We start from the raw sequence: 21,941 nt of genomic DNA, 5'->3' as shown, positions 1-21,941 counted from the left end.
ATGAAAAGAGCTTTGAAATTAAATTCCAGTCCTCTACTTTACAAGAGGGCCCCTCTGGGGCTTGGCACTTTGGTATATTGGGGTTCGCCTTTAATGGTGATGATGATGATGATTTGTAACAGCACGTTTGTTGTGATCACTTGCCTTAAAGGTCTGATGCATTATAGTATGGTGAATTTTCAAGGTTAATAACTTATCAAATCTTATTCTTCAAAAATTCATGACCCTCATAGTCAACTTAGTTTGATATTTATCAGCCACAAGCCATAGAATGCTAGATGTGGTGTGTTTCTTGGATGATCAATGGCCCATGAGACCAAGGAGCACCTTTCATAGAAAATTCATGGCCGAAAAATAAAGGCGTGAAATTTAATTTTTCAGTTTTCATGGGCCATGAAATGACTTTCATGGGGTATTCACTAGAAATTCATGGCATTTTCATAAAAATATGGTTCATAGTGGTTGCATTTAACAAGCCCTGAAAAAAATTCACATGCTCGCTCTGACATGCCTAAAAGTGTTCACATGCATGTGAAAAATTTCACATACATAGCATCTATTATGCATGTGAAATTTGAAATTCACATGCATGACAAAATTGTTTCACATGTGTGAAAAGATTTCATATGTAATAAACTGCATGGAAAAAAAGTTCACACATATGACAAAAATTTTTCACATGTGTTACAAAATTTCACACACATGTCAAAAAGTTCACATGCATGTGAAATGCTGATGTGGTGAACTTGTATTTTTGCCAACATTCATTTCACATGGTTCGTTTTTTTCACACACTTTTCACACCCTTTTCACATGATTTTCACACACATAGCCCTAGTAGTGTTAGCCAGCTTAAAGTCCTTGACATATTTAGTATTAATTCATTTTCTGTCACTACTTTTATGTATTCTTATCACCATAATCTTTTGCCTAGTAGCTTTCGTGACTTGTTCTTAAGTAGTAATCAAGTCCATCAATACCAAAATTTGACTGGCCTCTCAGTATAGACCTCATTTTTGTAGATCAAATATAAAGCAATTCAGCATCCTTTACCGAGGACCTAAAATCTGGAATTCGTTGCCTGTTTCACTAATTAGCTCTCCTTCTATATTTGTTGTTAAAAAAAATTTAAAGAGTTATCTCACTGATAGCCGATCTGTCGCTTAATTTTCTGATCTTGCTCACTCTGCACTCAGCCGTGAATTTAGTTCTCTAGGTAGTTGAAGGAAGCCTATTAATATAAGCTTCAAGCTTCATTAGACTTCCTTGTCACATTAATTTTATAATTTAATTACCCCCCTTTGTTTATGTTGTATAAGGTTTTGTGAGTGACTAAATAAATAAATAGTTAAAAACAAACAAAAGCATTTTTTAAAGTGATCCGGAGGTTCTTCCTTGTTTTGAACTAAACTACAAATTCTTGGAGAGGTATAAAAAACCCCTTTCGCTAGCGACAATGAGAAAAAAAGAAAATCCTGTGAACACAGCCCAGAAAATGGCAAGCCAAATTCAAACAAACAAAACGGAGAAGCGACAATGGAGGAAGTGCCAGGGTCAATTGTCAATTATACAGAAGAAGAAATAAATACCTTCAAAGATCACATTGTCCCTGAAAACACGAAAAAGAGTACGCCACTTGCATTCATCCTGAATCGTGGTACTTAGAAAAGTACAAAACAGAGCTGAACTTGAACAGCATTTTAGAACATTTCAAGGTACTTACCTTATATCAATCGCAACGTTAAACTTTCAGTGCTTTGCCTTGGACACTTCATTTCTTTCAGTTTTGCTACCGAAGAGGTAAAAGGTGTAAATTATTTTCCTTCGCGAGCAAATGACCAATTTGAAAAAGGATGTTATAGATAACCGGCTTGTAAATTCAGTGAAATACCTCTATTTATCCTTACAATTAGTGTGAAGCTTGTTCATGTGTAAAAAAGTTTGAAACAAATGTAAAAACAAGCACAAGGTACAAAAAAAGTTGTCAAAGGTTCAAACATGTATGACTGACCTTGCTTCCTATTCGCTAACGCAATGACAGGTTTGACATTTGACTTTAAAATGGCTTTCCGGGGCGCGCGGTCAGGATAAAAACAAACAATATTATTGGTGTTTTCTTTTTTTTTCTAATTTTTATTTGATTATGTGATTCAAGGAAAATCCATTACCTGACTCGTGAATTCCACGTTAAATTGCACTTGAAAACCGATATCGGTTTTCGTGTGAATTCCCTCGTCAGGTAATGAATTTTCCTATAAAACTTAATAATATATGTGGAAAAATTTCTTGAATCAGATTGGCTTAGAGCAGTGCAGTTTTTAGTAAACACAGTACAAAAACAAGGAAACATAATGCAAAAATAAGGAAATAAAGTGCAAATTTCTCAGAGAATGAAAACCTGTGATTGGCTAATAAACAATCAGTGTTCTCCAGAAGCGCGGGCGACTGGCAGTTTCACTGGGAACTCTTTTCCAAAGTGCCAGCTACTCTTATGAGTCAAAACATAAAAAAAACTGTAACTTTTATCTTGAATTTTTCGTAAGTTCCATTTTTTTCCGCGAAGGATAAAACGGCACCCGAAGTAAATCGTGTTAATTCATTTCTTAGAATACTAGAACATGCAATTTCATCGGGAAAAGAACAAACAAACAAAAAAGCCACAAGAGCTTGTTTGAAAGTTTATCGAAAAACACATGAGAATACATGGAACTAAAGTGCCTTGAACAGCTACAAAAGAAGACAGGTGTTGTTTATTCATGGTTGCGAAGCCACTCGCTGAGGCATTTGCCGATAGATAGCTGCGGCTTGTTTATCCGACATGAAGAATATAAATCACAAGCAACCAGAATACAGGCTATGCAGCCATTCACTACAGCAATTGAGGCGTCAGTAAAGCTTCTTTTCTTGTTCAGCAAAACCAGCTTGTGGCTTTAAACGACGTCGTAACAAGTGACCAAGGTAATAGTTTTTGTCCGTTGTTCTTACTTTTGTAACTGCTCCAAAAATCCAAATTCACAGTAATTTTGATGGCTGTTAAGAATTATTTTTCTTCACATTATCTGCCAGGTTTTTTTAGCTGTCCCGCTGTGTAAAATCCTAGAATCTCGATGAGTTTTTAAAAGTGTTCATCTTTACAATGTTTTGATTTTTCATTCATCCAGTCCAGGCGAGTCGGTTCACGCGTTGACAGTTCTGATAGACATGTGACATGTGAATAGCGGAACTCCCTTGTCTTTTCTGGTTTGTTCTAACAAGATTCAAAGGGATTTTGTGGGCGTTTTTAATAAAATAATTATTCCACTTGCGCTTGTTGGATGAGATGATTGTTGCCAACTCGGCGCTATGCGTCTCGTTGGCTATTTACCATCTCATATCCAACGTGCCCTCGTGGAATAATTGTTAATTATAAAATAACTAAGATAGTACGTGCATTCTGATTGGTTAAAAACCAATAGTTTATTGTGCCGGTAAAATCATAGAAAACTGAAACATGCTTTAAAGTTATTTTATAAAAGTAAAAGACCACATTTTCTAAAGGTTTGCTGGTGTGATAACCCACTTGAGATGTTGGGAGAAGACTGGAAAAGCTTGTAAACCACCAGCTTAACTTCTCAGATCTCTGGGCCTCATGCCCCCAAACCCAGGGCTTGAAATAACGGCCGGTCAACGGACAATGTCCGGTCAGAATCGAGCATTGTCCGAGCAAATCCGTGGATGACCGGACATGTTGTCTGGTCATTTGGGCTTTCAAAGAAAATTCAATTTTGAGACAATCATGATGGAAATTTATTCAGTCTTATCATGTTCCAAAAAAAGATATTAACTAGAGGGACTTTTGTTTGTGAAATTGATGACATTTCCTGTTGTCAGTCGCAACCGCAAATTGGCTACTGCTGTGCGTGTTGTAAAGTGCTCAAGATTGCACGCCAAAACTACAACTTCTAATTTTTTGCACACTCGATTTGTTTTGAGTAACTAGAGTTGCTGTTGCTGAAAATGATACAGATCATGTAACTTGCAAAATGGAGCCTCTATTGCAACTAGTTAAGATGGATTAAATTTGTCCGGCCAAAAATGCCTATGTCCGAGCAAAATCACGTTTGACCGGACAATGTGTCCGGCGCCTGCCCAATAGTTATTTCAAGCCCTGCAAACCCCCCCTTAGATACGGTACTCTCGCTTTACCAGCACTTGGTGTCAGGCAACAGTTACTTTACATTGGGAGCTGGCTACTCTAAAACTTCTGGAGAACACTGAACAATAGAAATATATAAGAACCAATCAGCCTCAGGTGTCACAATCTGCTTGCTTATCTTCTTAGCCATGGAAGAACATGAAAGTCAGGTCCTCCAGGTCGAATGTAGCATGGAATGCTCTCTGCTTGGTGAACAAGAGCAAAGTCAATCAGCAGGTGTACACTGATATAGTTCATGGTAGATGGTATTTATTATAAAACTTAATAATATACATGGAAAAATTTCTTGAATGAGATTGGCTTAGAGCAGTGCAGTTTTTAGTAAACACAGTAAAAAAACAAGGAAACATAATGCAAAAGTAAGGAAATAAAGTGCAAATTTCTCAGAGAATGAAAACCTGTGAACAATCAGTGTTCTCCAGAAGCGCAGGCGACTGGTGGTTTCGCTGGCTACTCTTCTGACTCAAAACAGTAAAAAAAACTGTCTGTACCTTTTATCTTGAATTTTTCAGAAGGTCCTAAAAGAAACAAAAACAATAACTTGTCGTACAAAAAGCTCTTTGGTGTATGACAATTTGCCTTTTGCTAATGGTATTATCGATATATTTACTGAATGATTTTTGATGAGACATTGCCAGATAATATTTTTAATTATAAAATAACTAAGATAGTACATGCATTCTGATTGGTTAAAAACCAATAGTTTATTGAGCTGGTAATCTCATAGTAAACTGAAACATGCTTTAAAGTTATTTTATAAAAGTAAAAGACCACATTTTCTATGGATTTACCAGCATGATAACTCACTTGGTTCTTGGGGGAACTCTGGAAAAGCTTGTAAATCACAAGCAAAACTTCTCAGATCTCTGGGCTTAATGCCCCCAAACCCCTCCCTTAGATACAGTACTCTCACTTTATCAGTGCTTGGTGTCAGGCACCAGTTTCTTTGCTTTGGGAGCTGGCTACTCTAAAACTTCTGGATAACACTGAACAATAGAATTATATAAGAACCAATCAGCCTCAGGTGTCACAATCTGCTTGCCCAACTTATTTAGATTATATCTTATCTTCTTAGCCATAGAAGAACATGAAAGTGAAGTCCTCCAACTTGAATGTAGCATGGAAAGCTCTCTGCCAGGTGAACAAGAGCAAAGTCATTCAGCAGGTACTGATATACCGGTAGTTGTTTATGGTAGATGGTATTTTATTATGAAAGTTAATAATATACATGGAAAAATTTCTCTTTGAATTTGATTGGCTTAGAGCAGTGTACTTTTTAGTAAACACAATGCAAAAACAAGGAAACATAATGCAAAAAGAAAGAAATATAATGCAAATTTATCAGAGAATGAAAAACAGTGATTGGGCTAATAAACAATAGAAATTTATCAGAACTAATTAAGTGCCACAATTTGCTGGTGGGAAGCATGTATACTTTTAAAACTTCCCCCTTTTTGGTGTAATTAATTATGCTCTGTTGTCTTACCTAAGTAATCTTTCCTTTTTCTTGTAACACTTTTTTTTCTCAATATTTTATTTTATGAATTTACCTGATTATTTTTATTTATTTATTCATTGTGGGTTGTTTTTTTTCATTTTTGTAACCAAGATTTTGAAATTAATAAAGGTGTGGGTGGGCGTGTGTGTGTAACAAATAAGAATGTTAAAACTTTCATATATATATTTTTTACATGGACTCAAAAGAGCAGCTATATAATCAGTGATTTTGTTACCTCTGCATTCTATCTATGTTCCTGACGCATAAAAATCGCCAAAGACATAAAATAATTCATGGATATATCGATCTGAACGTGTGTATTTGTAGAAATATCCTGTACGTGTAATTTCTGTGGCAGTTATGGTTGTTGTTTAGTGATGCATATTTGTTTTAGCCTTTGTTGACGTCTGCTTTAAAATAGGAGAACTATATTTTAATTTCAGTATACTATAATACAGAGTTTTGGAGTGTGTCTTCAGATTAACTGTCTGTGGCTGGTACATAAAGGCCCAAACATTTGCCATTTTGGACTCATTTTTTTTAACTGGGACTCATTGGTTCTGGACTGGGACTCATGATTTCTCACAAGATGAGTCCCAGAATTCATCATATTTATTTGTAACAAAAACACTGTATAATTCATTGATTAGACCTTTTGTCATGTAATTCAAGTGTTGTTGTTGTGGTAAACATGATAAGTCATCATGTCTGTACTTAATTCTCCATGACTGGATTGTAGGATTTTTGTTCTGTTTGTATTTGATCGTACATTATTATTATGGGAAAACTTACCTTAGGGTTGTATTACTTTGACTAGAACAAAGTTAAAATACTTTGAATTCTCATAGAGATAATTATTTTTTGGATTATAATAATGAGTTCATTGGTTGGGTCACTCCCATTATATTTGATGACTGATTTATGAAATATCAACACTTAGAAAATGTTTGTCAAGGTTGTTGTATTATCCGAAGTTACAAAAGTAGAAATATTGTGTATTTTCTATTTGAAATCAGGTTTTGAGAACACTTCCACAGATACAGCTTTATAATAGTAATTCTTGTACAGTTATACAAGTATGCAGTACTAGGGTGCGAAGAAAAGGAGGTCAGTTTTGTGCTTGTCCTTCGGGAAGGCTGTAGCTTGCATCTGTTAGCCCAAGAATCACAACTCTATTATCCCTCAGGCAAGATAAAAAATAGAATCCACTAGCCCCATAGCTTATATGAATTGTGTAGTTGGTTAATACAAATAATTCATTTACTAGGAGAAGAGTTGGAACGACACACTCCTGCAGTAGAAAATGGCCCAATTGAGGGAGCAAGCAACGTGCAGGAAACACAGCAACCTCTTCCAGAAGTAAATAGTAGTAGCCACTTAGAAGATGACCGCCTTATTGCTAGAGCAAGGGCAGTTGGTGTGGACTATGAGTTTGCAAAGCCTGGTGAAGTGGAAACGGAGGATGATAGGAGAAAAAGACAGCGGCGAAACCAAAGAAGAATATCAGAACAAGAGAAAAGGTTGCGTGAAGCTGTTGGAGATCTACTGCCTCCTCCACCTGCAGGGTCAAGTCAGCAAGAAGATAATGCATACAGTGCTATTCGTGCATTTGAGGTGGAGCAGATGACTTATGCATTCTTTTTTTGTGAGGTCTGCAAGGAAAGGCGACTGGAGTGCAAGGGCACGAGAAACATGTGTACTCGCTGCAGAAGAGATAAGAAGGTACCAAAAGTTTGGTCTGGTGAGAATAACATGGATCCAATGGCTGTTCCTGAGATTTTGTCTAACATGTCAGATGCTGAACAGATGCTGATAGCCAGGCTAGCACCTACTGTGCATGTACACCTACTGAAGCATGGAGGTATTGCCTCAAAGGGACATTGCATTGCTTTCCCACAGGCTGTGCAAGAACCAGCCACTATTCTTCCACGCCTACCAGCAGAGGTGGATATCATACGCGTGAGAAGACAAGGAAAAGATGATACCCATAAGGACTTCAGGGTTAGAAGACACCGTGTTGAAGGAGCCCTTCGTTGGCTCAAGGACAACAATCCTGCTTATGGTGATGTTGTTATTGATGGCGCTTGCATAGAGAATTTACCAGAAGATGGTGAGTTGCCAAATTTGAGGACTGTTGAGTTCTCTGAAACAGAACGCATTGATGACCAAGGCCCTGCACCACAACAATTGGATGTTGGGGAAACAGACAGCACTGATGACTCAGCAGTCTCTGGAATTATTCTTCCTGAGCCTGGAGTGAATGTGCAAGCACAAGTAGAAGCAGCCATAAATGAAGTTGTTTCTGAACCTCCTGAAGGTGAAGCTGTAGAAGCACAAGGAAATGTGCAACGACCAGTGATCCCTTGGCCGACCACGGGCACAACACCAGCATCAGAGTTTACCACTCCCTACTTTTTTACGATGGCATTTCCTTGCTTGTTTCCCTATGGAAAGGGTGATTTCCACATAAACCGTCCGATGACGTGTCCCACACTGCATAACTGGGCAGAGCACCTGCTGTGGTACCAAGACGGAAGGTTTGCGAGGCATAAAGTCTGGAAGTTTGTTGTCCACAATATGATCATGAGGAAGCGTGCCCTGGAGCAGAGCCGGTTCTTTGTTGATCAGCAACTTGGTGACCCACACATAACTGTTGCAGACCTGCAAGAGCGACTTGCGAGAGGTGACACTTTTACCGACAAGTTGTTGTATTTTGGCGCAAATCTGCGTGGTACAGCTCAGTACTGGCACCAGAGACGCAGAGAGCTTCGTGCCCTTGTGGAGTTCATGGTCAATGAGAAGCGTGGGTTGCCTTCATTTTTCATGACTGGAAGCTGTGCCGAGTTTTACTTTCCTCCTCTTAGAAGGCTACTGGAAGAGTACATCTTGCAGACCAAAGGCGAAGAAGTCAACCTTGCTGAAGATAGCAATGCCCACTTCAAGGCAGTACAAGAAAATACTCATGTAGTAGTGAGTTACTTTGACCTGCGTACCCAGGCTTACCATGAGAAGGTACTGAAGCCAGTATTTGGTATCTCTGATTATTGGTACCGCTATGAGTTTGTCAAGTCCCGCGGTCAAATTCATTGGCACCAACTCAGCTGGAGGGAAGACAGGCAACCACATCAGCTATTGCATGAAGCTCGTGAAGATGGTTGCAAAGAGGAAGAGTATGCAGCTAGACTTAGTCAGTGGGCAGATGAAACCTTTGCCATGACAGCATTACATCCAGCTGGCAATGAGGAAGAAGGGCAGCCAAGAAAAAACCTCTGGCCACCACCTGAGGGAACGGCTGAGCCCATATCAGATGATAGGGATCCCTTAGTTAAGATGCTAATGCAGATCGCTGCAACACAAGATGCAATACTGGAGGATCATTTGCTTTTAGTAAACAGGGTTGGACTCCACAGTTGCTCTGATTACTGCTTGAGAACTCCTCGCCATCCAGAGCAAGGACTGCAGCCAAGAGAACGTGTATGTCGGATGGAGTTTGGAAGCGAGTTCCACCCAGGGAAAAAAGTGCACAGTAATCCCGAAATTGTGGAAGATCATAATGGAGCTCCCCGCCTGGAGATCCCTCGTGACCATCCACGTGTGGTTCAGCATTCTCGTTATCAGTTACAATCATGGAGAGCAAATGGGGATGTAAGCTTGATTCTTTCCAATTCCCCTCCAGACAATCCTAGCACTGATGATATCATAGCCATAATCGACTATGTGTGTGGATATGCTTGCAAAGATAGCGAACCCACTGGTGCAACTTCTGATCTCTTTAAGGACATGGTAAATGCTGTTGATGCAGCTGATGCAGACCAAGTGACAGGTAAGTCAATGTGTGCTAAGATGCTGATAAAGACCGTTGGAAGACGAGACATCAGTGGACCGGAGGCATCCTTTGAGCTGAGTGGCCTAGCACTTTGGCGATGTAGCCGTCCATTTACCTATTTGTCAATGTCGGGGTCAAGGAGACTTGAACGTGATGGTGAAACTGCAACTCGCAGCACCCCACTAGATAAGTACCTTGCACGACCAAGAGATGAGCAATGTTCTTGGTACCACTTTGCATCGAGGAACGGTAATGTCCCTGTTGTAAGTGGTGGTTCTACCCACGCAACATGGCCACTGAATGAGGACTACTGTAGGACTATGCTCCTGCTACACTGGCCAAGCTGGTTTGACATCCAAGAAGTGAAGGGGGATGCTGAATCTTGGATTGATCGCTTTAAGGACTTTTTTGCAAGTGATGACTGTCCAACATTTGTAAAGGCCCAAGTTGCTAAGGCACGGCGTTTTGCAGACCACCCACAAGAACCAGTATTTGAAGAGGATGAGGAAGATGATGCTGTCGAAGCAGAAGAACAACCAGACTGGGTGGATGTATATGCAGGGCAGAACCAAATATATGAGGGTGTAGAGAGGGACTTTGATTATGATGATGGTGGGGAGGACTATGACTGGAGCAGTACCCGTATCATTCTTCCTGAAGGAGAAGACCCAACAAAATGGCTTCAAGAAAGTATTAAAGCAGATGATGAACAGCAGACAGAAAGTGCAGACCTTGATTTACCTCAGGTGTGTCCATTATCTTTAAATGAAAATCAGAAAGCCATAGTGAGTCTAGTTTTGCTTGCCCTGTACAACTTTGTTGAAAACACTGAATATTACCATCCTCTGCGGCTTGTTGTCTCTGGAACTGCTGGTACAGGAAAGTCGTATGTCATCAAGTGTCTCCAGAGGTTAGTGCGGCAAGTTTTTGAAGCCAATGATGCAATACAGGTGATAACTCCAACGGGGAATGCTGCCTATCTTGTTCACGGCAGTACAGCTCACAGTTTTCTTGGAGTACCAACAGGTGGAAGGTCTGGCAATGAGTTGACTGTACCTACAGGTCCCTTACTAGAGAAAATTCAGAAAAAGTGCGAAAATCTGAAAGTCCTGGTTGGTGATGAGCGATCAATGTTTGGTCGTACAACAATGGGCTGGATGGAACAGCATGCACGTTATGCAGTGAACAAAGGAGCCAATGCAGATGAGTTATGGGGAGGGATTCCTGTGGCAGTGTTTATGGGAGATGATGTTCAGCTTCCTCCTGTGTGTGACACCCCCGTGTACACCTCAGATTGTCGTAGTGCACCATCTAACCACGGTCGCTTGGTTTGGACAATGTTTGATAGTGCTGTTGAGCTTACTCAGATTATACGGCAGAATGAATCTGAACAACAGCTGAGAGACGTGCTGATGTCACTAAGAAATTATACGACAACACCCCAGCAAATCCACTGGCTACAACAGTTTCAATGGCACAATCTCCGCATGTCGCATGGCCCAGAACTCCTTGCTAGGATGGATGAGCAAGGACTGTATGTATTTCCTACGCACCGTCTTGAATGGCAGCGTAATAAAACAAAGCTGCTTGAGTGTAACAGACAGCCAAACCACCCAGTGGCAAAGATCAAGGCAGTTGACAATGGTGGACATGCAGTGAAGGCCGACAGTAAAAAGGCGGGAGGATTGTTACCTCTACTGTATCTTTGCCGTGACAGCAAAGTCATGCTGGTGGTTAACTTAAAGGCTGATTGGGGTTTGTACAATGGGGCAGTAGGCACAGTCGTAGATATTGTGTACAAAGATGGCCGCAGACCTACTGATGATCCTGCTCCTCTACCTGATGTGGTTCTGGTGAGGTTTCCAGGATACAGGGGGCCACCGTACATTAATGAAGATCCGACAGTTGTGCCAATTGTACCGGTAAGTCGTTCCACTGAATGCGCATGCCGATGCAAGCGTCTGCAGGTTCCATTGCGACTGGCATGGGGAACAACAATCCGCAAATGTCAAGGGATGACTGTGGGCACCGGAGAAGCATTCAGGTATGTAGTGGTTCACCCTGGGGACCATGGCTTTGAAGCCAGAAACCCAGGAGCTCTATTTGTGGCATTGTCAAGAGCAAAATCGGCAGGTGGGGAAGGAAGAGATCCTGATTTTGCTTTTCATGAGGATGTTCTGATAAACAATGACAGATTCAGACCTGTGGACACTCCAACTACAAGAGCTAGAGCAGTGGAGATTGAGAGACTGCATGTCTTAGCAACTCAGAGTCGACAGAGAAGGGTGTTAGCCCCAGCATATAGGGAGGAAACATTTCTCAGACTCGTAGAGTGGGCTCAGTCTCAAGATCGTCATTGAAACGTGTGGTCTACTGTCGACAAATGTAATAATTGTTTCAGAGATGAAGGCCTTAGCATGGTGGTGTCTTGTTTGCAATCATAATTTATCTTCAAGACATTTGCCCTAATGCCTATGTTGTAATGAATGATATCCAAGCATGGCCAATAACAGTGCAGTTATGCTGTAATCAGCCTGTGTGGCAGAGGGCTTTTGTGGCCATGCATAACAAATAAAAGTGCCGTTATGCTGTATAATCAGCCTATGTGGCTGAGGGCCTTTGGGGCCATGCATAACAAATAGAAGTGTTATTATGCTGTAATCAGCCTGTGTGGCTGAGGGCCTTTGTGGCCATGGATAACAAATAAAAGTGTTGTTATGCTGTAATCAGCCTGTGTGGCTGAGGGCCTGTGTGGCCATGCATAAAAAATGAACAGGCCGTTGCTGTAATCAACCTGTGTGGACAAGGGTCTACTATGTGGCGAGGCCTAACAAATATACATGCTCTTAAATTGATGTTGGGCTAAGGGCTTGTGTTGAATGGGTTATTACTCCAAAAGCTGAAAGAGCCATTTCCTCAGGCAAAAAGTAAGTGCTTGGAATAATTTCATTGTAGTAATATCGTTTTGTTAAATCTGCTTACTCTATTTAACTTACAGTAAAACCTGCATGTTTGATGAACCTACTTTTGGAAATACAGTGAACTCTTGCCTTGTGGACACCTCGCTATAACTCAAAACTGAGACCCTGATGATACGGACAGTAGCTTAATCCGAAGCAAAAATAAATTACAGAAGTTTGACTATAATTAACTCCCACTGATACAGACTCTCACTAATGAGGACACTAACTCAAGCCGCCTACATTTTCCCCTATAAAGGGAGTTGACAGTATGCCAAAAAAGGTTTTTTGTACTTTCAATGGTTATTGGCAATATTTACGCATACGTGCAGTAGATTTAATTAAATTACTTAGATCCATTTTATTAAAGAGATGTAGTCTTCAAGCACCAGAAAAATAATTAATGTGTTTGCTCCTAAAATCCTTAGTTCTCTCTGGTTGGAAAGTTAATCATATAATAATGTGCTTTGTCTTTGTTGAGTTAAAACATGTAGATTCTTGTGGGTTTTTTTTTTAAATGAACCATTTCTACTAGAAGGGAGGGTTTTTTAAGTAAACCACTACTTTTACATGCATTTTGGTTTTTACTGTAGTTTATTTATTACTGATTATTAAACTTCATTGTAGTGCCATTCCCTCAATAATTAAAATAGTGCTATGGTGTTTTGTTTATATGTTCACTGCCAAAGGTAGTCAAAATCCAAATAGACCATATTACAGTTGTGGGCTTAATTACCAGTAGTCTTCCAGTGAATGAGAATTAAGGTGAGTTTGACCATGTTTTGATACAAACCTGCTTCCTTTTCTTATGGAAATTATGCTTAAAAATACTAGTTTGCAGAAAACCAACATAATAAGCAGCAAGGGTATACTAATACAATGTAGACTGCAACCTTGTTTTCACCTGCAACTGTAAAATGGTCCATTGAAATAAAATTATAAGCTTCATTTTGTACAACGGTCAAACACAGTCATATATTTTTTCCTCTTTTACTTGCATGGTGTATTTTTCTGTTATAAACATTTAATTTTAATTTATTACATGTAGATGCAAGAGAAATGTCTGAGGGGGGTTTCAATTTGCTAGTTTACACCTTGCTTCTACAACAGGGTCAGTATTTAATTAACAAAATATAGTAAAGTTAAGTATCAGTCATTAGTAATAGATGAATATTGTAAACACCAGGGCCAGGTTGTTCAAAGCTGGGTTAAGATAACCTAGGGTTAGTGCGAAATTTGAATTCAGATGTGAAAGCTTAAAAAGTAAATTCAATTTAATTCTTTTTATCGACAAGTTGATGATTGAATGCTCTTAAGAATAACAGAGAAAACTATCCAAGAAAATGCTTTTGAACAAAGAAAAAGAAACCTGGGTTAAATTTAACCCTGGGTTAAGCGCTAATCGGCCTTCGAATAACTGGGCCCTGTTGTTAAAAATTGTATGTGATCCTTCTTGTAACTAATCAATAGCTAGGTATGGTAAATGTAAAGAATACCAACGACTTATTGAGGTAAAAAAATATTATGATAACAGCTACAGAGAAATTAATTGCTCACAACTTCACAGTAAGTGTTCATCAAGCAGATGATCTTCTGGATTTATTCTCCTCAACTGCTGATTCCATAAACAATCTTTAGCATTCATCATCCTCGACTCCTAATTTCGTAAACACTGATCACATATATACTAAGCATACAGTGGTTATCCCCACATAAACAGCTTCAAGTGAAAAATCGTGAAGTCTATGCCTTTGCTCAAAGTGACCAGTCCCAATGGTATTACTACAGAAATTCTAATGGCTGGTGCTCCAGGTATGTCATCATCATTACCAAGATTAATCAAGTATGTACTGTATCGATAACAGTTTCATTTCATCAGCTTGGACGCTATAGACATTACATAGATTATGTGGGTGGCCACAGTTTCAAAAACTCATATTTGACAGGTATATAGAAGTATATACGTACTGAAATCAGAACCTACTGTGGCAATTGGGGAATGACCACATGAATGGCTAACTACTTAAAACAGGCTTTCTTTTCACAAATTATGGCAAAAGTTGCATCGTAACTCTGAGGATATATTCTCTGCAATTATCTACATTCTGCAGTTCCAGTATATGAAAATCATGAATTCATTATTTTCTTGTGTGCATTCTTTGGTACCATGGATAAATTAATCTCCCCTTGATGGAAAACAGTATCGATGGTCATTGTCAATATCCCAGTCTTTAGCGATGGCATTCCATAAGGCTCAATTCTTGCAGTGTTATTGTTCATGGATTTACAAAATGATCTTCCACCATGTTTAAGTGATAAGTCAACTTTTAATAGTTATGATGATGACACACTGAATCATCCTCTTTGGCTTCTCCCACTATTCTGGAGAGTACTTTACAGAGAGAACATCACCAAGTCCTACAAGAATATTATCATCCTCCAAAAGGCAAATGCTTATCAATATCCCAACACCGTCTCTGTCCTGTTCCCTTTACATCACAACATCACGGAAAACCATATTGACGACTTAATCAACAGGATACTTACCTTGCAAAATTGGAATATTTTACACCATAACAATAAACCTCTCACCCAAATAGTGGAAGCTGTTGTATACATTTTGGATTAATTCAGTAATGTCATATATAGCAGCTGGGTTTTATGACTGCTGACCATTTGAAAACATAAATTGATTAGCAACTGATGCAGGGATGGAAGCGGAGTAACATTGAAAAGACTGATCCAGTTACTAATCACACAGGTGAAACTCAGCTTTCTGCAAATTAATGCTGTGGTATATACAAGAAAGTCAATGGGGAGAACTTGTTTATTGGTGGTATCCGCACAAGATAAACAGAGCTAGCTGCATACAAAATACACAGAGAACGGACATAATCTTGTGTGTCCAAAATACGAACAAGAGATACATGGAGCATATACCCTGACAATATTATTTACTTTAAGACCACGGAATGGTATGCCAGTAGATATAAGGATAAAGGAGATGTTTACTTCCTTTTTAAGTTTTAACGTGATAAGATGAATCGGTCACCAATGCTCTGAGTTTTATGACTCTTGTTTTTTGCTTGTAGTGTAAAAAGTTACATCTAGATTTTCTTTTTTAGGTTATTTATGCTGCAAATGAGTTAATACCAGCTGTAGGCTGATTCATCATGCAGATTAAATATAGCTTTTATTAATATTATTACTATTTTTAATATATATAGTCATTTATAGTTAGTTTTGTAGTTTGCATGTTTATTTTCTGATTTTATTATAACTGTTTATAACAAGAGTCACAAAAGGTAGCCTTTTTGTTTCAAGCCCGGCGACATGAGTGAAGGTGGGTCCCTTCATGACACCTCCGCCTTCCTGAGCGGCTAAAACGCGGCGAGGTCTACCATATGATCTTTAAAAATGCTGCGGGGGACCGGGAACCCTCACACTTGCCTCAGTCACGTTCAAATCTACATGAAATATAGGAATTTGAAATAGAATTACAAATGCTTCTTTATTGTTTTGCATTCACTTTGATCTTGTTGCTTAGAGACTGACCTATGTGCTAATATAACTTAAGTGTTGAATACTATAAATTTCCTTTCTTACTGATGAGGAATACATGTTGGCAGACAATGATAATTGTGTCACCTTTTTTTCTGTCGACTGTTTTACTTGATAAATGAAGAATAAAGATCGCAGTTAAATGACGTTAAATCCCCTACCAACATAGCCTGAATTTCATCCGATTACTTTGAGTCGTTATTACTCCCTCAGTAACATGTTGAGAGGAGAAAACGATTCGAAGCAATCGGATGAATTTCAGGCTACTACAAACAAGTGCTAAATATAAACTCAGTCCGTGTCATCAAAACACCGTTTTGGCCAAACATCAACTTAACACGTAGTGAGAGAAACTCGTCTTTCAAACATAATTGAAGCGCTACAGTAAAACTGGAACCATCATTTTATTCTATTAACAATTAAATGTTCGGGCTCTTAATTGAAGAATTCGTTAACATTGATACTATTTATTTCAACGCCAGAGGTTAATAGCAACATCTGAACCTACATTGTATTTATGAAACTCGCCCCCTGAACTACGGTAGCCACTGGTTTAAAGCGAGTGATTGATGTCGCAGTTGGTCCTATATAATTAATACACAAACGGTAAAAATTACCTTACCCCAAACGACACAAATAGACATACAGTCATTTCGTGTTTGATGATCATTTATGTTGTAGAAAATACCATCGGGCGCATAAGAAAAAATGTCAAGACCACTCATTAATTTTAACAGAAGTAGCTAAAAATATTTCATTTGACTGAAGACTTTAATTAAACAAAACTGAGCCTTAAAAAGTATAACAAATTAGTATTGCTTTATTTTTGTTACCTAGATAGTGCAGGATAGTGGTAGGCCTAGGGTCTTCATGCAACGAATTATCCCAAGCCATGGCAGATGTACGATGTTCAAAATGTGTTCCGCATTTTTCCGCGTAGTCGTCAAGATAAATCAAGTCAAAACACATTCTCCAGTGGTTTTTTTTATCTTACACTGGCCTCGCTTAAAACACTTAAAACACGCCACGGAATTCAACGACATAAAGATGGCGGCTTACGTTTTACTCCCAGGCGTTCGTTCCTGCTAGACGTGTGTGCCAATCGTCGATCACCATTTTTTCCCCGCCCCCTTCCCCGCCTTCTTTTGACTTGGCCCAGCTCCTTGCGTTTTTGAGACTTTTGTAAAATGCATCTCCTTTACGCTAGCTGGAGATCTTAATACATCATTTCACAGGGAGGCTGTCAGCTGTCAGTTCTAAGCTCGGAAAGGATGCACTTAGGCCTGTGTGTGAGAAGGTAGGAAACTTATAACGTAATGTATTTTGAGCTGAAAATTTAAATGTCGTTTATGTCATGTAAGGGCAACGTTTGTTTCGGTATAGTCCAACCAAAAAAGGGAGATTTCAGGACAATAAACATAAAATGGATGCAGGAAATATTTACCGATAACTCGAGGTTTCCATCCAAAAGAGGAAGGTCGCAATCTCTGTTAACATCAAGCGCTCACTTTAGTAAAGCGGGTATGATTGTTATGGTTTCCTCCACAGAATAACACAATAGGCCACTTGCGGAGGTAAGAGGTCACGTGACCAATAGTTCCTTTAACCAATGAGTTGGAATCTTACTGATGCCAACAATTGACAGAGCACATAACAATTATCTCACACCCGAAATTTGAGAGGAAACGCATTTGAGGGAGATATTTTATGGAACTTTGCTTTTTCAACAAAGTAGTATGATTTCTGTTGGTCGCCATGTTGTTTTGAAGGAAGATCATTTTACTCCATTTGCGGTGTGTCCATCGAAAATACTAGAGAGCAAACTTACTCAGTCGCCTGCTGGTGACTGGTGACATTCTGGTAGCCACATCTAAATGATCTGCATTGGTTATCAAGTCATATTGCATCGTGTCAGAGACATCAGAAAAACCTTTTCCAAGGAATTGAAAACAAACTTAGTGTGAAGCATACATGTACAAATACTATGTAGTGCTTCATATGACATCGAATGACTGGGTAGTTTATAAATGAATCAAGTAAAAAATTATGGGAAAAAAATTTAACATTGACATTTCATTTTGTGATGAGAGCAGGTTGTTATTTGTTACTGATGTTGAGAGGATACACTCTATTATTATATAAACACCAATGAAATACCAGGTGAGCTTTTGCGTGAAAACATGATATCTTCACACGTCAAAATATCATGTTATTTTCACATGTGAAAAATCGCTTTTGCTATGGCTACATAATAAATCGTGCCTTTCGCAGGATAAAACTGTTTCAGTGATATGGTTTGGTATTTCATTGGTGTTTATATAATAAAAATTAATAAATAATAGAACATTACATGGCCACTTGGAGATACAAAATTTCTCTTCTTGTGTTGAAAATATTTCACTCCTTCGCTGTGCTCACCCGTGAAATATTTTTCAACACTCGAAGATAAATTTCATATCTCCGTGCTGCCATGTAATATCCTCTATTTATTCAATAAATCGGCATTCTTTAACTGCCCCTTTCTGAACATCTTATTGGCTAAATCACGTCATGGAGTCATGTATAATTATTACTTCTTCAGCCATGGTTGATTGCATATTACACCAAGTATACTACTTCCTGATACAACACTTATGGAAAATGACTGGGTTTGACTTGCAATTGCATCTGAGGTACAGAGACAGCCTTTAAAGTAAGAAACCGAAGTGAGATATTGCTCATGAATAAAAATGGTTTTAGACAAGGCGGTGAATTGAAAGGAGTTTTGATGACCTAATAAAGATATCAACTAGTTTTCATGGACCTCAACCGAATTCAAGGTCTTATCAAGACAACTACTTAAATTCAAGACCTTTTGAAGAATTTGTATCAACCATGACTATTTCTTCTTTGACGCTTTCTTGCTGGTAACAAGCACAATTGTTGTCTATGTATGACTGCATGAGTTCAACTGCGCAGAAGTATGCAAACCTATGAAGGACCATGAAAGAGTTGTTGCTGCAGAGTTTTGAGCACTTGCAGTATATTTCTCTTCTATTATTTAAAGGAATTATTTTGTTTCACTTGACATTTTGAACTAATGTACCACACAACAATGAGTATGCAAGATTCGCAATCACTGCTAAATACTTCATTTTTTAAATCTGCGATGTTTTCGCTAACGACTGTTGCATCAACTTATAATTCACGTCTTGCATGGAAAGCAGAGAAACACATCTTGATAAAAGCCCTCTTTGTTGGAAACGGCTTGAACGTCCAGTAAAATTTGACGCAATAACACAAACATCGGTAGATACCTTAATTAGGGGGCGGGAGACGACTCATGAAGGAAATGTATAAGGTGTTTCCCCGAACGAAAAAAAAGCCTGATCAGAGGTTAAAAAGCTGCATTTTAATTAAATTTCCAATAATATATACAATTTTATAAAAATTTTTGCAATAAAGGAATCGTGTCAAAAATTTAATTACTGTATAAAATTGTACAAAACTTTTTCAAAATGAAGGAGTGTCAAAAGAAGTGTAAAAAATTAAAGGAGCTGTGTCACGAAATTCAGCCAAATTAGGAAAATACAAAAGGCCCGTTAAATGAAGAGAAACATAAAAATCAACGTTTAAAACTTTAAAGGAAGGTTAAAATAACATAACAGAAACAACAGATGTCACAGATGGCAAAAGTGAAAAAGATTGAAACAGATTGAAATTAGGATTTTTGAAAACTGTACAGCCTAACAGTTTTTCATAGTTGAGCCCTGCTGCTTGCAACTTCAAGAATAATGCTCAGGAGACATATTTGTTTGTCTCGGGTCTCTGATTTTTTCATTTACATGTAATTTCTTTGCTTACTTTAAGTTCTATAGGGATTGATGGCAAGCAATTGGCAAAATTAAACAAAATGACTGGACTGCCGTGACACAGCCCCTTTAAACTGTATAAAAAAATTAAATATATAGATACAAGAGGAATGAAATTCGTTAATGTCGTGAATGCATAATAAAAAAGAATGTTTTTTACATCTATAATAAGTACTTATGTAATAAAAAGTTACTTATTATAGATGTAAAAAACATTCTGGCCATGGCTTTGGCCTGATCCTCCCGTTCCATGATCATTTCCTGTCGGAAGAAAGACGAATAATAAATAATAGATAATAAATGGTCAAAAACTATGTAAGCATGTCAAAAAATGATTTTAATAGTTGGTCATATATAATGGGAAGAGTTAGGGTAGAACAAATCCAAAGCAGGTAAATCATACAAAGTGACATTGAAGAACAAATCAGAATTACAATTGGTTTGTTTTATATAATACTGAAGAACCACAAACTCACAGGTCAGATTGTAAAAAGGTATTGTCTTTATAGGGTTAAAAATTAACTTTTGAACTAGGTCATCCACGAGACAACAATTTTTTCAGATCTAGGGATCCAAGGTGAAATTTAGGTGGCAAATGAAAACTAAAGGGGACTAAAAGCCAACACTTCTAAAAGACACTGTTTTATAGCCCAATCAGTGAAAAGATCAAAACATGATTTCTTTGTTTTCCTGCCAAAGAAATCCCTAATATGGAGAAGGCATCGTTCAATTGGCCACGCAATCTTGTTTCATTATCACATCAAAGCGAATTTTTGATTAATTTCTAGGAAGTTATTGAGCATGAATTTTTTTCTCCCAAGTGTTTGCATAACCAACTGAAAAGCCACATTCGTTTGTATCTCTTTTTGCTTTATGTCCTTTGTTTTATTTGTTTTGTTCGCGTGTTTTTATTTCAGGGTCATTCTAGAGTCACTCTTTTATAAAATGCTTGTGGCTCGCTAACACACGGCATAGTGTAGGTTACGTATTCAATTCAAGACAGGATACAGCAATACAAGGGGGTATTGCACAATAATTATGTGAAATATGTCAACAGACACTACCATTAATTTCTGATTATAACCCCACCCCCCTGCCACCCCTTTCCCATCAAAATTGAAATGAATTAAACTTTGAACAAAATTTTCGAAGTTTAAAGAAGCAGTGCAAGTATTTTCATCAGCACTGCAACATAGCTTGTTGTGAAAGACTAATTTTTTTAGTCTAGTTGTTTAAGCCCAAAGGTTGTAATCTGAAGTTTACAGCATCCTTGTACATGAAGATGTAACTTGAGTTTGGAGAAACCTGCAGGTCTACTCTCAGTATTTTAGTCATGGATAATTATCATATAACATAACTATTTTACCCTTGTTGCGCGGCTTGCGCCTTGGGGTGGGGCACACAGATTTCCTGTGGCCCCACCCCCCACAGTTGTAGCACTTAATATGAATGTCTACAAATTGAAACAAAGAATTGTATTAATAATAGCTATAAAAACATTATATACTTTGACTGGGCTGACTATCAGCTGTCTTAATTTTACTATTAATATAAGGATTGGAAGTACACATCATGCATTGTACTGAATTGGATGACAGTACAGGTCGTTGTTGCCATGCCCTCGAATGGTTTTTTCTATTCACTGTGAGCAAAAAGCTTTCAGAATATTTGTGAGGTCCTAATCTTCAATAAGCTTTAAACATGATAACCTTTGGTATAACCATCACCATTTGTTATTAAGAGAACTTCACTCATGTACAGACAAAGTTGTACTCCACTTATTCCCATTACAATTATTATTATTTATCACTGGATAGCCGTAACAGTAACATAAGTCCCCACTGATACACCTCCTTACCCTGCAGCTCATCATCTACCACTCTTGAGGGGCACACATGGGCTGTGTGCCCCTTACCTTCGCACCTGTAACACCCTGTTAAGAAACACAAATTATTACAGATTAAGGTTTGTAGAGGTTGTAATTAATAAAATGAACAAAAGAAGTTCTTGTCATATTCTGTTCAGTTCTACTTATAATGGGTGTTTGACC

The 21,941-nt window shown here is 38.3% G+C and overlaps 2 protein-coding genes and 1 long non-coding RNA gene across 3 annotated transcripts in view; 2 read left to right on the top strand and 1 right to left on the bottom strand.

Annotated features, from left to right (window-relative positions):
* The first annotated feature begins 8,021 nt into the window (after positions 1-8,021).
* LOC140926426 (uncharacterized) lies at positions 8,022-8,833 on the top strand. Its single transcript, XM_073376170.1, has 2 exons — positions 8,022-8,705; positions 8,795-8,833. The coding sequence occupies exons 1-2, from the start codon at positions 8,115-8,117 to the stop codon at positions 8,831-8,833; spliced, it is 630 nt and encodes a 209-aa protein (XP_073232271.1). The 5' UTR covers positions 8,022-8,114.
* Positions 8,834-8,893: 60 nt separating this feature from the next.
* On the top strand, positions 8,894-11,879 carry LOC140926416 (uncharacterized). Its single transcript, XM_073376165.1, has one exon. It carries the CDS (start codon positions 8,907-8,909, stop codon positions 11,877-11,879), a length of 2,973 nt encoding a protein of 990 aa, XP_073232266.1. The 5' UTR covers positions 8,894-8,906.
* Positions 11,880-20,954: 9,075 nt separating this feature from the next.
* Positions 20,955-21,941, bottom strand: part of LOC140936326 (uncharacterized) — a 2,136-nt gene continuing 1,149 nt past the window's right edge. Inside the window, exons 2-3 of the long non-coding RNA XR_012165377.1 lie at positions 21,750-21,824; positions 20,955-21,344 (exon numbers count right to left, since the gene is read on the bottom strand). This is a non-coding gene — a long non-coding RNA (uncharacterized lncRNA). The remainder of the gene's footprint in view (positions 21,345-21,749; positions 21,825-21,941) is intronic.

The sequence above is a fragment of the Porites lutea genome, chromosome 1 (assembly GCF_958299795.1).
Source record: "Porites lutea chromosome 1, jaPorLute2.1, whole genome shotgun sequence".
Classification (NCBI taxonomy): Eukaryota; Metazoa; Cnidaria; class Anthozoa; order Scleractinia; family Poritidae; genus Porites; species Porites lutea.
The sequence above is the reverse complement of the archived record's forward strand: the minus strand, read 5'-3'. Positions and strand labels throughout refer to the sequence as shown.

What these genes read in the sequence shown, in the direction of transcription:
- LOC140926426 (XM_073376170.1), top strand. Translation starts at nt 8,115, where the DNA reads ATGGCATTTCCTTGCTTGTTTCCCTATGGAAAGGGTGATTTCCACATA. An exon ending in CCCAGGCTTACCATGAGAAG is followed by an intron (nt 8,706 to 8,794) that starts GTACTGAAGCCA and finishes GCACCAACTCAG; the next exon opens with CTGGAGGGAAGACAGGCAAC.
- LOC140926416 (XM_073376165.1), top strand. Translation starts at nt 8,907, where the DNA reads ATGACAGCATTACATCCAGCTGGCAATGAGGAAGAAGGGCAGCCAAGA.